Raw genomic sequence first — 16,136 nt, 5'->3', positions numbered from 1 at the left:
TTGGGGTATATACCCAGGTGTTTCTTCAGATTTTGAATGTATTACTCCATTTTCTCTCAGTTTTCAGTACCGTGGTTGGGAAGTCCCAAGTCATTCTGATTACTGACCCTTTACAATATGCCTTTTATTCTCTAGACTCTTCTACAGAATCTTCTAGAATCTACTCTCGTCCTCAGTGAGCTGGAATTTCTTGATGCTATGCCTTTTCCATTATTTTGAGAGTTCTGGGAGCTGAATAGGGATTGAAGGCCTTGTTGGGGCGGGGGGTGAGGGGTGTTGCACCATTTGGTGTTAGGAGCTAGCTCTGCCAGGGCTGTCTGTGGGGATTATTTGAGGACTGTTTTGCTTATCTGTGGTGTTGGATATCACAAAAATTATGCACAGACCTTCTTTTTTGCTCATCACCTTTCGTTAGTGTTTATGTATTTAATGTGTGGCCCAAGACGGCTCTTCCAATGTGCACCAGAAAAGAAAACAAAGATAGAGACCCCTGGGGGCTGCAAGTGTTCCTAGAGCTGAGTGAAGGCAGATGATTAAGGGTCTGCACATCCCTCTGTTGCTGCTGTCTCCTCCCTTTCCTGTGCCTGGTGTCCTATCTAGACCTTGTACCTTCTGAAAATAACACTTCTGATCTCTTGCCAAGGTCTGGGTTGCAGCTGTGGGGGGAATCTAGGAGTCTACTGTGTTTGTTTAAGATGCTTCTTTTACTCTATTCTGCCTGTCTGTCTTCCCATAATACCCCCTGCTCCCCTTTGTGCCCCCTTCTGGAGGTGCCAGTAATTCCTGAGCCTCTTAAGGTTCCTGTGGTGTCAATCATATTAAGTTTTCTTATTGCTTGCTTGGTTTTACCAGATGTGTTATTGCTGGTCTGTTTATTTTCTAGCTTCCAAAACTTTGTTGTGGTTCCTTTTTCCATCTTTCTCTTCCTTAATTGGTTTATGCCTTTTGAAAGATCCCTCTGTGGTCGTTTCAGTGGCATATCAGGTGAGAACCAAATTACGTACCTATGACAACCTGCCATCTTCAGCTTAATTTTTTTTTTAATTTTTTATTTTAGCTTGCTTGTTCATTCTTCGTTTGAAGTACTTTTTTTTTTTTTTTTTTGTTCATTTTCTTTCTTCTTTTTTTAGATGTTCTTCCTCTGGCAATGCTCTGTCCCCTTGCCTCCCCAGTAGCTGGGATTACAGACGCCCACCACAATGTCTGGCTGTTTTTGATGTTAGTAGAGATGGGGTCTTGCTCTGGCTCACTGCTGCTCATACTGATCTCGAACCTCTGAGCTCAAGCAATCCACCCGCCTCGGCCTCCCACAGTGCCTGGGACTACAGGCGTGAGCCACCACCACCTTCAGCTTAATTTTGTTCCCAGATGGCTTCTCGGTCAGAAGTCTCAACACCCTTTATTGAGTCATCTGCCTTTCACCCTCTGGTTTGGGATAGCACCTTTATCCTATGCCAAATACAAAGTCCCATTTGTCCATTCCTGAGCTTCTCTTCTGTTTCAGCAGATACTTATTGAGCACTTTTATTTTTTTTTTTTTAGGAAACATTAAAATTTGCTTTAGTACTTCTTTGGGGGGGGAAAACACACTTGTAGTGAATGAACAAGAAACATTTTTATGCTATTATTTGTATCTACCATGCCATGAATTCATAGGGGAAGAGGTTCCAGTAGCTCAGGGAGGCACCTTGCCATTGAATGTGACAAAGTGTTGATTGACTTTTGAATTCGTGGGAAATAGGTTCCAGCACCTTGTATCACTGTTACATGGGGTCTATTGGTTATCCTTTGTGCTATGCTGTACACATATTATGCCATAAGCTTATGGGGAATAAATAGGTTCTTGCGCCTAAAAACATGGGTCCACTGGTACTCCTGTGTGCTATGTTATATGCTTATTATGCCATGAATTCACAGGGAATGGGTTCCAGGAGCTCAGGCTCCTTTCCGTTAGTTCTCACAAAGTGGGCTTCTCTGGGTGGCACAGGCTGGCGCTTCAGTTGAACCCAGGTACCTTTCTCTTTGGCTTCCTTCTTTTTCTGATCATTTTCCTTCACACGTTTCAGGAAGCTATCTCGGCTCTTAGAGTGCTTAATATGCTCAATACAAACATTAATCCTCTTCGTGAGGATCTTGCCCTTAACTTGTTTGTTTACAACAATGCCAACAGCATGCTGGGTGACACTGTAAACTCTTTCAGTTTTGCCACAGTCACATCTGTGTGGCATGACTTTTTGAACAGTACCCATTCCCTTGATGTCTACAATATCACCTTTCTTGTAGATTCGCATATATGTGGCCAAAGGAACAACTCCATGTTTTCTAAAAGGCCTAGAGAACATGTATCGGGTGCCTCTCCTCTTTCCCTTTGTGTTTGTCATTTTGGTGAATTACTGGAAGATGGCGTCTCTAGCCAAAAGGGTATTGAGCACCTTTTAAGTGCCTTTATCTGGGCACTTACCAAACTTCAAACTATACTATAAGGCAATAATAACCAAAATAGCATGGTATTGGTATAGAATACAGACAAAGACCAGTGGAACAGAATAGAGAACCGAGATATAAAACCATCTACAGGGCGGTGCCTGTGGCTCAGTGGGGAGGGCTCCGGCCCCATATACTGAGTGTGGCCGGGTCAAATCCAGGCGTTTTAAAAATAGCCAGGCGTAGGGTGACGCCTGTGGCTCAAGGAGTAGGGCGCCGGTCACATATGCCAGAGGTGGCGGGTTCAAACCTAGCCCCGGCCAAAAACCAAAAAAAAAAAAAAAAAAAATAGCCAGGCGTGTGGCAGGCGCCTATAGTCCCAGCTACTTAGGAGGCTGAGGCAAGAGAATCACCTAAGTCCAGGAGTTGGAGGTTGTTGTGAGCTGTGTGATGCCACAGCACTCTACCGAGGGTGATAAAGTAAGACTCTGTGGGCGGCACCTGTGGCTCAGTGAGTGGGGTGCCGACCCCATATACTGAGGTGGCAGGTTCAAACCTGGCCCTGGCCAAATTGCAACAAAAAATAGCTGGGTATTGTGGCAGGCGCCTGTAGTCCCAGCTAGTAGGGAGGCTGAGGCAAGAGAATCGCCTAAGTCCAGGAGTTGGAGGTTGCTGTGAGCTGTGATGCTATGGCACTCTACCAAGGGCAATAAAGTGAGGCTCTGTCTCTTAAAAAAAAGAAAAAAAAAAACCCCATTTACGTACAGCTAATTGATCTTTGACAAAGGAGACAATGACATATGCTAGGGAAAAGAAGCCCAATGCCATAAATGGTGTTGGTAAAATTGGATAGCCACATGCAGAAGAACGAAACAGGATCCCTGTCTCCCCTATCTCTTGCCACTCAACAAAAATTAATTCAAGATGGATGGAAGACTTAAATGTGAGGCATGAAACCATAATTCTAGAAACAAGGGTAGGGAAAAGGATTTATGACTAAGACCCCAATGGCAATTATAGCAACAACAAAAATAAATAAATGGGACTTGATTAAAAATCTTATGTACAGCTAAGGGAATAATCAACAGAGCAAATAGACGATCTACAGAATGGAAGAAAATATTCGCAAATCACACATCTGATAAAGGGTTAATATGCAGAATCTATGAAAATTTCAAATCAAAGAAAAAAGACCCCATCAAAAAGGGGACAAAGGGGGCGGTGCCTGTGGCTCAAGGAGTAGGGCACCGGTCCCATATACCAGAGGTGGCGGGTTCAAATCCAGCCCCGGACAAAAATCACAAAAAAAAAAAAAAAAAAGGGACAAAGGACATGAACAGTTATGAAAAGAAGATAGACAGGCTCGGCACCCATAGCACAGTGGTTACAGCGCCAGCCACACTGAGGCTGGTTGGTTGAAACCCGGTGTGGGCCAGCTAGACAACAACGACAACTGCAACAACAACAACAAAATAACTGGGTGTTGTGGTGGGTGCCTGTAGTCCAAGCTACTTGGGAAGCTGAGGCAAGAGAATCGCTTAAGCCGAAGAGTTTGAGGTTGCTCTGAGCTATGATGCCATGGCACTCTACCCAGGGTGACATAAAAATAAAGAAAAGAAGGGCGGCGCCTGTGGCTCAGTGGGTAGGGCACCGGCCCCATATGCCGAGGGTGGCAGGTTCAAGCCCAGCTCCGGCCAAACTGCAACAAAAAAATGGCCGGGCGTTGTGGTGGGCGCCTGTAGTCCCAGCTACTTGGGAGGCTGAGTTAGGAGAATCGCCTGAGCACAAGGATTTGGAGGTTGCTGTGAGCTGTGTGACGCCGCGGCACTCTACCGAGGGCGATAAAGTGTGACTCTGTCTCTACAAAAAAAAAAGTAAAGAAAAGAAGATAGACAAATGGCCAAAAAAATGTAAGAAAAAATACTCAACATCAGTAATCATCAGGGAAATGCAAATTAAAAGCATGATGAAATATCGCTTTACTCTTGTTAGAATGGCTTTTCTGTGCAGATGCAGAGAAAAAGGAACATTTACACACTGTTGATAGGACTTTTGTAGCATAAGCATTATGGAAAACAGTATGGAGATTTCCCAAAGAACTAAAAGTAGACTTCTCATTTAATCCAGCAATCATGCCACTGTCTATCCAAAGGCAAAGAAGTTGTTCTATTAAAAAGGTACCTGCATTTGAATCTATATTGCAGCACAATTAGCAATCGCAAAGATGCAGAATCAACCCAAGTGCCCATTAACTCATGACTGGATTAATGAAATGTGATGTATACAGTGGAATGCTACTCAGACAAAAAAGGATGAATTAGTGTCTTTTGCAGCAATTTGGAAGGAATTGGAGAACATTATCTTTTTTTTTTTTTGTAGAGACAGAGTCTCACTGTACCGCCCTCGGGTAGCCCTCGGGTAGAGTGCCGTGGCGTCACACGGCTCACAGCAACCTCCAACTCCTGGGCTTAAGCGATTCTCTTGCCTCAGCCTCCCGAGCAGCTGGGACTACAGGCGCCCGTCACAACGTCCGGCTGTTTTTTTGTTGCAATTTGGCCAGGGCTGGGTTTGAACCCGCCACCCTTGGCATATGGGGCCGGCGCCCTACTCACTGAGCCACAGGCGCCGCCCTGGAGAACATTATCTTAAGCAAAGTATCACAAGAAAGGAAAAATAAACACCACATACTTTCCATTAAATTGAAACTAGCCAATAGGTACACAAGTGCGCAGGGGGTGCCAAAACAAAACACATCTAACAGGTATTTGGGTGATGGGCCCATTTGTGGCCCCGATTCAAGCCGTTTCACAGAAACACTTATACCCTCTTAATATTTTGAAATAAAAAAAAATTTATTGAGGTTTGCTTTATGACCTAGCACATAGATTTTCCTGGAGAATGATCCATGTGCACTTGAGAAGAATATGCATTCTACTGAGATTTGGTGGATGTGTCCTATAGATGTCAGGTGTAGGTATTTATAGTGTTATTTTAGTTGTCGCATTCCTTGGTGATCTGCTTACTTGTCCTGTCTGTTATTGAAAATGGAGAATTCAGCTCAGTACCTGTACCTCAGCAGCTAGGGTGCCAGCCACGTACACCAGGGCTGGAGGGTTCGAACCCAGCGTGGGCCTGTCAAACAACAGTGGCAACTACAACAAAAAATAGCTGGGCAGGGGCGGCGCCTGTGGCTCAGTGAGTAGGGCGCCGGCCCCATATGCCGAGGGTGGCGGGTTCAAACCCAGCCCCGGCCAAACTGCAACAACAAAAAAAAATAGCTGGGCGTTGTGGCGGGCGCCTGTAGTCTCAGCTGCTCGGGAGGGTGAGGCAAGAGAATCGCGTAAGCCCAAGAGTTAGAGGTTGCTGTGAGCCGTGTGACGCCACGGCACTCTACCCGAGGGCGGTACAGTGAGACTCTGTCTCTACAAAAAAAAAAAAAAAAAAAAAAATAGCTGGGCATTATGGTGGGCGTCTGTAGTAACGCCTATGGGAGGCCGAGGCAAGAAAATTGCTTAAGCCCAAGAGTTGGAGGCTGCTGTGAGCTGTGATGCTATGGCACTCTACTGAGGGTGACATAGTGAAACTCTGTCTCAAAAAGAAAGAAAATGGAGTATTCAAGTCCAACTATTACTGTTGAATTTTCTTTCTTTTTTTCTCCCCTTTCCCCTTCTTCTTGGGCTATAATTGGGTTATAGCTTTCATATGAAAGCTATAAATTGGTTTCATAGTAGGGCTGAGTACATTGGATACTTTTTCTTCCATTCCTGAGATACTCTGCTAAGAAGAATATGTTCCAGCTCCATCCATGTAAACATGAAAGAGGTAAAGTCTCCATCTTTCTTTAAGACTGCATAATATTCTATGGTGTACATGCACCACAATTTATTAATCCATTCATGGATCAGTGGGCACTTGGGTGTCTTCCATGACTTAGCAATTTTGAATTGGGCTGCAATAAACACTCTGGTACAAATATCTTTGTTATAATGTGATTTTTGGTCTTCTGGATATATACGTAGTAGAGGAATTGTAGGATCGAATGGCAGGTCTATTTTTAGATTCCTAAGTGTTCTCCAAACATCTTTCCAAAAGGAACATATTAGTTTGCATTCCTACCAGCAGTGTAGAAGTGTTCCCTTTTCTCCCATCCACGCAATATCTCTGTTTTTGTGATGTGGGCTAATCTTACTGGAGTTAGAAGATATCTCAAAGTAGTTTTTTTTTTTTTTTTTTTTTTGTAGAGACAGAGTCTCACTTTATGGCCCTCGGTAGAGTGCCGTGGCCTCACACAGTTCACAGCAACCTCCAACTTCTGGGCTTAAGTGATTCTCCTGCCTCAGCCTCCTGAGTAGCTGGGACTACAGGCACCCGCCACAATGCCCGGCTATTTTTTGGTTGCAGTTTGGCCAGGGCCAGGTTTGAACCCGCCAGCCTCGGTATATGGGGTTGGCGCCCCACCGACTGAGCCACAGGCGCCGCCCTCAAAGTAGTTTTGATTTGCATTTCTCTGATGATTAAGGATAATGAGCATTTTTTCATATGTCTGTAGGCCGTGCTCCTGTCTTCTTCAGAGAAGTTTCTCTTCAAGTCCCTTGCCCAGCCTGAGATGGGATCACTTGTTCTTTTCTTGCTAATACGTTTGAGTTCTCTGTGGATTCTGGTTATTAAACCTTTGTTGGAGACATATCCTGCAAATATCTTCTCCCATTCTAAGGGCTGTCTGCTCGCTTTACTTACTGTATTCTTGGTTGTGCAGAAGCTTTTTAGTTTGATCAGGTTTCAGTAATGTATTTTTAGTGTTACTTCAGTTGTCAGGGGGTCCTCCTCATAAAATACTCACCCAGGCTGATTTCTTCAAGTGTTTTCCTTGCACTTTCTTCTAGTATTTTTATAGTTTCATGTCTAAAGTTTAAATCTTTAATCCAGTGAGAGTCTATCTTAGTTAAAGGTGAAAGGTGTGGGTCTAGTTTCAGTCTTCTACAAGTCGCCAGCCAGTTCACCCAGCACCATTTGTTAAATAGGGAATCTTTTCCCCACTGACTGTTTTTAATTGGGTTGTCAAAGATCAAATAACGGTAAGTAGCTGGGTTCGTCTCTGGTTGTCTATTCTGTTCCATACATCTACCTCTCTGTTTTTGTGCCAGTACCATGCTGTTTTGATCACTGTCGATTTATAGTACAGTCTCAGGTCTGGTAGCGTGATTCCTCCTGCTTTGTTTTTATTTCTGAGTAATGTCTTGGCTATTCGAGGATTTTTCTGATTCCATATAAAACAAAGTATTATTTTTTTGAGGTTTTTTCTTTTTGGTAGAGACAGAGTCTCACTTTATGGCTCTTGGTAGAGTGCTGTGGTGTCACACAGCTAACAGCAATCTCCAACTCCTGGGCTTAGATGATTCTTTTGCCTCAGCCTTCCGAGTAGCTGGGACTACAGGTGCCTGCCACAACACCTGGCTATTTTTTTGTTGCAATTTGGCCGGGGCTGGGTTTCAAACTGCCACCGTCAGTATATTGGACCAGTCCCCTACAGACCGAGCCACAGACGCCGCCCTATTTTTTTCAAGGTCTTTAAAGTATGACAGTGGAGCTTTTATAGGGATTGCATTAAAATTGTATATTGCTCTGGAGGCTGAGGCAGGAGAATCGCTGAAGCCCAAGAGCTAGAGGTTGCTGTGAGTCCTGTGACATCATGGCACTCTACTGAAGGCACTAAAGTGAGATTGTCCCCAAAAAAAAAAAAAAAAAACAATTAAAAAAATTGTATATTGCTTTGGGTAGTATGGACATTTTAACAATGTTGATTCTTTCTAGCCATGAGCATGGTATGTTTTTCCATTTGTTAACATTTTCAGCTATTTCTTTTCTTAGAGTTTCATAGTTCTCTTTATAGAGATCTTTCACATCCTTTGTTAGATAAACTCCCAAATATTTCATCTTCTTTGGCACTACTGTGAATGGAATAGAGTCCTTGACTGTTTTCAGCTTAACCATTGTTGGTATATATAAAAGCTATCGATTTATGAATGTTGATTTTATAACCTGAGACGCTGCTGTATTCCTTGATCACTTCTAAGAGTTTTGTAGTAGAATCCCTGGTGTTTTCCAGATATACAGTCATATCATTTGTGAAGAGTGAAAGTTAGATCTCTTCTGACTCTATATGCATACCCTGGATATCTTTGATCGCCTTTTCTTTCCTAATTTTGATGGCTAAGACTTCCATTACAATGTTAAAAAGCAGTGGAGACAATGGGCAACCTTGCCTGGTTCCTTATCTGAGTGGAAATTATTTCAATTTAACTCCATTCAATACGATACTGACTGTGGGTTTGCTGTAGATGGCCTCTATTAGTTTAAGAAATGTCCCTTCTATACCAATTTTCTTAAGTGTTTTGATTATGAAAGGGTGCTGGATATTATCAAAAGCTTTTTCTGCATCAATTGAGAGAATCATATGGTCTTTGTTTTTTAATTTGTTTATGTAATGAATTATATTTATAGATTTATGTATATTGAACCAGCCTTGAGACCCTGGGATAAAACCCGCTTGATCGTGGTGTGTAATCTGTTTGATGTGTTGCTAGATTCTGTTTGCTAGGATCTTTTCGAATATTTTTGCATCAATATTTATTAGTGATATTGGACTATAATTTTCTTGTTGGGTCTTTCCCTGGTTTGGGGATCAAGGTGATGTTTGCTTCATAGAATGTGTTGGGTATTATTCCTTCTTTTTCTATATTTTGGAAAAGGTTGAGTAATACAGGTATTAGTTCTTCTTTAAAGGTTCGATAGAATTCTGATGTGAAGCCATCTGCTCCCAGGCTTTTCTTTCTTTTTCTTTTCTTTTTGCAGTTTTTGGCTGGGGCCAGGCTTGAACCCACCACCTCTGGTATATGGGGCGGCGTCCCACTCCTTTGAGCCACAGGTGCTGCCCCGGGCTTTTCTTTTTAGGGAGATTCTGTATAGTTGATGCTATTTCACTGAAATTTTCAGTGCAAGGGTGGAAACAAGTGGCACCTTTACAAAGTGGTGATTAGAACATAAGGCCTCTGCCCTCATGAATTAATATTGTATCTCAGGAGTGAGTGAGTTACCTAAAGAGTTGCTTCCTGATAAAATGCAAGTTCAGCTGGCCGCAGTGGCTAATGCCTGTAATCCTAGCACTCTGGGAGGCCGAGGCGGGTGGATTGCCTGGGCTCAGGCATTCAAGACCAGCCTGAGCAAGAGTAAGACCCCATCTCTAAAAATAGCCAGGCGTTATGGCAGGTGCCTATAGTCCTAGTTACTTGGGAGACTGAGGAAAGAGGATTGCTTAAGCCAAAGAGTCTGAAGTTGCTGTGAGCTATGACACAAGGGCACTACCAAGGGTGACAAAGTGAGATTCTGTCTGCAAAAACCAAAAAAATATAGGGGCAGCAGTTAGATAAGAGAACTGCCCACTTGGCTCCCCATGCTGAGTTTCCTGTCCTGACTTTGTATTGTATTGTACAAAATCTTAGCATTTTCTGCACATTTTATTTGTGGGAGCAAAATAGTTTTTGTAATTCTTTTCTTTTTTTTTTGAGATGGAATCTCACTCTGTTGCTCTGTGTAGAATGCTGTGGTGTCACAGCTCACAGCAACCTCACACTCCTGGGCTTGAGCAATCCTCTTGCCTCAACCTCCCAAGTAGCTGCGACTACAGGTGCTCACCACAGTGCCCAGATAGTTTTTCTATTTTTAATAGAGAGGAGGGTCTCGATCTTGCCTAGGCTGATCTCAAACTCCTGAACTCAAGCAGTCCACCCACCTTGGCCTCCTAGAGTGTGTTAGGATTATAGGTTTGGGCCAGTAAGCCCAGCTGGGAGCAAAATGTTTGAAGTCAAGACTTTCCAGAAGAGTCTCAGAGATCTGTGATGCCTAGTGAATCTTCAAACTGAGGCCCAGGACAGGCTAAAGTAAGTCAGTGATGGAGCCAGTTCCTCAAGCATCTGCCCTGGGATGTATCTTCACCCTGGTGGCCCCAAAGTAGGTGTATCTAGGGTCACTCCCCTCCCGTGCCCTCTCTGAGCCCAACTTCTCATCTGGGGGAAGGGAAGTTATAGAAGAGACATCATCACTAGTTCCATTTTATGACTTCCTACAATTACCTAATTTGAGTTGCCCAGATCTGTGTATGTATATGTGTTTGGTGTGGGAAGGGTTCTGTAGGAAATCAGATTAACAAGAGGATACTTGTTTCTTGCATGAAATGTCAGGGAGCGCCACAGAGAAATCTGTCCTTTTTGTTGGGAGGAGATGAAGTATGTCCACACAAAGATCTGCACATGAATGTGCAGAATGGCAGCCTTATCCGTGATAGTCCAAACTGTAAGCAACCATATGTTTATTAGCTGACAAAAGCATAAAAACTGAATAATTACATTCTGTCTATATAGCAGAATGCTACTTAGAAGTTAAAAGGAACTAGAGATACATACAATAACATAGGTGAATCTCAAAAATAATTTTTTTGGCTTGGTGCCCATAGCTCAGTGCTTAGGGAGCCAGCCACATGCACTAGGGCTGGCGTGTTTGAACCTGGCCCGGGCCTGCTAAACAACAATTACAACAATAACAAATAAAAAAAAAATTATATATTTTTTTCATTTTGGCTGTGTGTGGTGGCTCTTTTCTGCAATCCTAGCACTCTGGGAGGCTGAGGTGGGAGGAGCCGTTGAGCTCAAGAGTTTGAGACCAGCAAGTCTCTACTAAAAATAGAAAAAAATAGCCAGGTGTCAGGGCTACTGCCTGTAATCCCAACTACTCAGGAGGCTGAGGCAGGAGGATTACCTGACCCCAGGAGTTTGAAGTTGATATGAACTAGGCTGACTGGGCAGTAGAGTGAGACTCCATCTCAAAGAAAAACAAATTTTGGGCGGCGCCTGTGGCTCAGTGAGTAGGGCGCCGGCCCCATATGCCGAGGGTGGTGGGTTCAGATCCAGCCCCGGCCAAACTGCAACCAAAAAATAGCCGGGCGTTGTGGCGGGCGCCTGTAGTCCCAGCTGCTCGGGAGGCTGAGGCAAGAGAATCGCCAAGAGTTAAGAGGTTGCTGTGAGCCATGTGACGCCACGGCACTCTACCCGAGGGCGGTACAGTGAGACTCTGTCTCTACAAAAAAAAAAAAAAAAGAAATTTTTTTTTTTTTTTTTTGAGACAGAGCCTCAAGCTGTCACCCTGGGTAGAGTGCTATGGCATCACAGCTCACAGCAACCTCCGATTCCTGGGCTCAAGTGATTCTCCTGCCTCCACCTCTCAAGTAGCTGGGACTACAGGTGCCCGCCACAACGCCCGGCTATTTTTTGGTTGCAGCCATCATTGTTGTTTGGCAGGCCCGGGCTGGATTCGAACCCGCCAGCTCAGGTGTATGTGGTTGGCACCTTAGCCGCTTGAGCCACAGGCGCCCAGCCCAAATGTTATTTAAATTTGATTTTTCTTTTCCCTACTGCCTCTGTAATTTTGAGGCCTCAAAAATATTATGCTGAGTGAAAGAAGGAAAATAGGTTTGGCATCCGTAGCTTAGTGCTTAGGGAGCCAGCCACGTACACCAGGGCTGGTGGGTTCGAACCTGGCTTGGGCCTGCTAAACAAATAAGCAGCAGCAACAATAACCAAAAAATAGCTAGGGGGGCTGAGGCAAGAGAATTGCTCGAGCCCAAGAGTTGGAGGTTGCTGTAAGCTATGATGTAACAGCTCTACAGAGCGCAGCAAAGCAAGACTGTCTCAATTAAAAAAAAAAAAAAAAGAAAGAAAGAGAGCAGTGCCTGTGGCTCAAGGAGTAGGGCGCTGGCCTCATATACCAGGGGTGGCCGGTTCGAGTCTGGCCTCAGCCAAAACTGCAAAAAAAAAAAAAAAACAAAATAAATATCATATGACCCATTCATATAATATTCTAGAAATGGCAAAGAAATTTATAAGAAAGAGGTCAATGGTTGCCTGAGTTGAGGGTTGGGAGAGGGGCTTGACTAAAAAGGTAAACGAGGGTGGTGCCTGTGGCTCAGTGGGTAGGGTGCCGGCCCCATACACCGAGAGTGGTGGGTTTGAACCCAGCCCCAGCTAAACTGCAGCAAAAAATTAGCCAGGTGTTGATGGCAAGTGCCTGTAGTCCCAGCTACTTGGGAGGCTGAGGCAAGAGAATTGCCTAAGCTCAGGAGTTGGAGGTTGCTATGAGGTGTGATGCCATAGCACTCTACTGAAGGCGATAAAGTGAGAAAAGAAAAGGGAAAAGAAGGAATATTTGTCCAATTTTTTTTTTTTTTGCCCTAGGCTAGATATGGTGGTGTCATAGCCCACAGTAACCTCAGACTCCTGAGCTCAATTGATCTTCTCTTTCTTTTTTATTTTTTTTGAGACAGAGTCTCACTATGTCACCCTGGGTAGAGTGCTGTCACAGCTCGCAGCAACCTCAAACTCTGGGCTTAAGTGATTCTCTTGCCTCAGCCTCCCAAGTAGCTGGGACTATAGGCACCTGTCACAATGCTCAGCTATTTTTTTTTTTTATTGTTGGGGATTCATTGAGGGTACAATAAGCCAGGTTACACTGATTGCAATTGTTAGGTAAAGTCCCTCTTGCAATCATGTCTTGCCCCCATAAAGTGTGACACATACCAAGGCCCCACCCCCCGCTCAGCTATTTTTTTTGTTGCAGTTGTCGTTGTTTAGCTGGCCCGGGCCAGGTTCGAACCCACCAGCCTGGGTGTATGTGGCTGGCACCCTACCCACTGAGCTACAAGCACTGCCCTTGAGACAGAGTCTTACTGTGTCACCCTTGGTAGAGTGCTGTGGTGTCACAGCTAATAGCAACTTCAAACTCTTGGGCTCAAGTGATTCTCTTCCGTCAGTCTCCCAGGTAGCTGGGACTACAGGCGCCTGCCACAATGCCCAGCTTTTTTTTTTTTTTTTTGTAATTGTCATTGTTGTTTAGTAGGCCTGGGCCGGGTTCAAACTTGCTAGCCCCGGTATATGTGGCCAGCAGTCTAACCTCTGAGCTACGGGTGCTGAGCCTCAATTGATCTTCTTGCCTCAGCCTCCTGAGTAGCTAGGACTATAGGGGCCACGACACCTGGCTTGACCAAAGTAGTTTTATAATGCCCTTATAGAAGCTAAATTACATGTTTTCTTTTTTGTTTGTTTTGTTTTTTTTTTTGAGACAGAGTCTCACTATTTCGCCCTTGGTAGAGTGCTGTGATGTCACAGCTCACAGCAACCTCAAACTCTTGGGTTAAGCGATTCTCTTGCCTTAGCCTCTCAAGTAGCTGGGACTACAGGTGCCCGCCACAATACCTGGCTATTTTTTTGTTGTAGTTGTCCTTGTTGTTTAGCTGGCCTGGGCTGGTTTCAAACCTGCCAGCCTTGGTGTATGTGGCTGGCGCTGTAACCTCTGTACTATGAGCGCCAAGCCTAAATTTCATGGTTTTTAAAAAAACAACTATGGATTGTGGACAGTGCAATAATAAAGTGAAGCAAACTCAACAGCAGCAAATAGTTAATCAGATATCAAATGGAAGTTGACCACCGGCTTCCACCCCCAGTTAAATTGTGCTCTTTGTTCACTGGTTGTAAATTTACTTTCTCATCATCCCAGATGGAGACTTTTTTTTTGTAGAGACAGAGTCTTACTTTATGGCCCTCGGTAGAGTGCCGTGGTGTCACACGGCTCACAGCAACCTCCAACTCCTGGGCTTAAGGGATTCTCTTGCCTCAGCCTCCCAAGTAGCTGGGACCACAGGCGCCCGCCACAACGCCTGGCTATTTTTTTGATTGCAGTTCAGATGGGGCTGGGTTTGAACCCGCCACCCTCGGTATATGGGGCCGGCGCCTTACCGACTGAGCCACAGGCGCCACCCACCAGATGGAGACATTTTATAGCTCAGCATCTGAATAAACAAAACTCTTTAAGGGCTAAAGTGAATTCCTTTCGTAAAGGTAGATATATATATATTTATTTTGAGACAGAGCCTCAAGCTGTCACCCTGGGGAGAGTGCCATGGCATCACAGCTCACAGCAGCCTCCAACTCCTAGGCTTAAGCAATTCTCTTGCCTCAGCCTCTCAAGTAGCTGGGACTATAGGCGCCCACCACAACACCCGGCTAGTTTTTTTTTTTTTTTTGGTTGTAGTTGTCATTATTTGGCAGACGGGGGCTGGATTTGAACCCGCCAGCTCTGGTGTATGTGGCTGGTGCCTTAGCCACTTGCGCTACAGGCACCAAGCCCATAAAGATAGATTTAAATCTGCCTTTATAATTTTTCTTTCCTAAAGATGAGGAGGGCTTATAGTTCTATTTCTGTAGGTTTTTAGGGTTTTGATCAGCACAGTTGTCAGATATATAAAGAGCAACTCAGAACTGCCCTATGGAAGGGAGAAGGGCAAGGGAGTACCAGGAATACCCAAAATTCTCAGAATTGTGTGCTTAAAATTTATGCATTTTTCTATATGTGAATTATACTTAGTTTTCTTTTTTTAAATACTTTAGTTTTTAGAAAAGGCTATCATAAGGCCGAGCACAGTGGCTCACATCTGTAATACTTGCACTCTGGGAGGTCAGGCGGGAGGGTTGTTTGGTCTCAGGAGTTTGAGACCAGCCTGAGCAAGAATAAGACCCCATCTCTCCAAAAAGTAGAAAAAACTAGCTGGGTGTCATGGCTCACCTGTAGTCCCTGATACTTGGGAAGATCAGTTGAGCCTTGGAGTTTGAACTTGTAGTGAGCTGTGATGACACCACTGTACTCTAGCCCGAGCGATCAAGTGATACTGCCTCCAAAAAAGGCAGGGGGCTATCCTAGTAGTCCACATAACAGTTAAAGTAATTGTTAAAGTCTGAACAAAGGATTTCTAGGGCTGGATGGGAGCAATGGGGTATGTTTGGGGACTTGGTGGGAGTCTGGTCTTGACTGGATTTTGGAAGTAGTTGATGTGCTGATGGGGGAGAAAATCAAACTATTCTTGAGAATTGAAGGTGGAAACTTCTGAGCGGAGCTCAGGAGCCCTTGCTGAATGAAGAAACTGACTCTGCAGCTTGGGAGTCCTGTTGGAAGCAAGGCCAAGAAAAACCTCAGACCCCTTAGGGGAAAAGGGACAGCTTTCTTTGACTGGTTGTGGAAGGTGTGAAGTGTCTCTGGGGGAGGAAGTAGCCATTCTCTCAGACGCTCTTCTCACCAGTCTGCCTCTTCCCCAGACCTGTCTGGGGTGGCAGTACAGTAACCAAGTGACAGTGGTGTGACTCAACTGGGCTTCAGTGTGGTTCTGATGTTCCCCTTAGCAGTGTGATCCTGAACAGGTTGCTTTACCTCTTTGAGCCTAAGTTTCTTTTTTTTTTTAAACGTTTAAACCATACAGTGGATTTATTTATTTTTATTTTTATTATTATTTTTTTGTTTGCAGCTTTTGGCCGGGGCTGGGTTTGAACCCACCACCTCTGGCATATGGGGCCAGCGCCGTACTCCTTTGAGCCACAGGTGCTGCCCAAGCCTAAGTTTCTTCACCTGTGAAGTAGGGATGCTCTCCTATTTGGTGGCATATGCCTCATTTGCCTCCTTTCCAACCCTTTCTAAAGAAAGGTATTCTGCAGTTTCCCTTCTGCCTCACAATGTATGCCAGTGTTTTATATCAAAGACAGTGGTGTAAAGTGTGGTTCTTAGGTACCCCAGGCTGAGATGTCCCTTGATTTAGGCATTTGAGGGCTCCATGGGTCTGA

General features: G+C 44.5%; 2 protein-coding genes across 2 annotated transcripts in view; both read right to left on the bottom strand.

Moving 5' to 3' along the window:
* Positions 1–16,136, bottom strand: part of MYL9 (myosin light chain 9) — a 183,149-nt gene that overhangs the window by 152,772 nt on the left and 14,241 nt on the right. The window lies entirely within an intron of this gene.
* On the bottom strand, positions 1,895–2,404 carry LOC128573377 (60S ribosomal protein L21-like). Its single transcript, XM_053573584.1, has one exon. It carries the CDS (start codon positions 2,379–2,381, stop codon positions 1,899–1,901), a length of 483 nt encoding a protein of 160 aa, XP_053429559.1. The 5' UTR covers positions 2,382–2,404; the 3' UTR covers positions 1,895–1,898.

Source organism: Nycticebus coucang, chromosome 21 (genome assembly GCF_027406575.1).
Source record: "Nycticebus coucang isolate mNycCou1 chromosome 21, mNycCou1.pri, whole genome shotgun sequence".
Classification (NCBI taxonomy): Eukaryota; Metazoa; Chordata; class Mammalia; order Primates; family Lorisidae; genus Nycticebus; species Nycticebus coucang.
The sequence above is the reverse complement of the archived record's forward strand: the minus strand, read 5'-3'. Positions and strand labels throughout refer to the sequence as shown.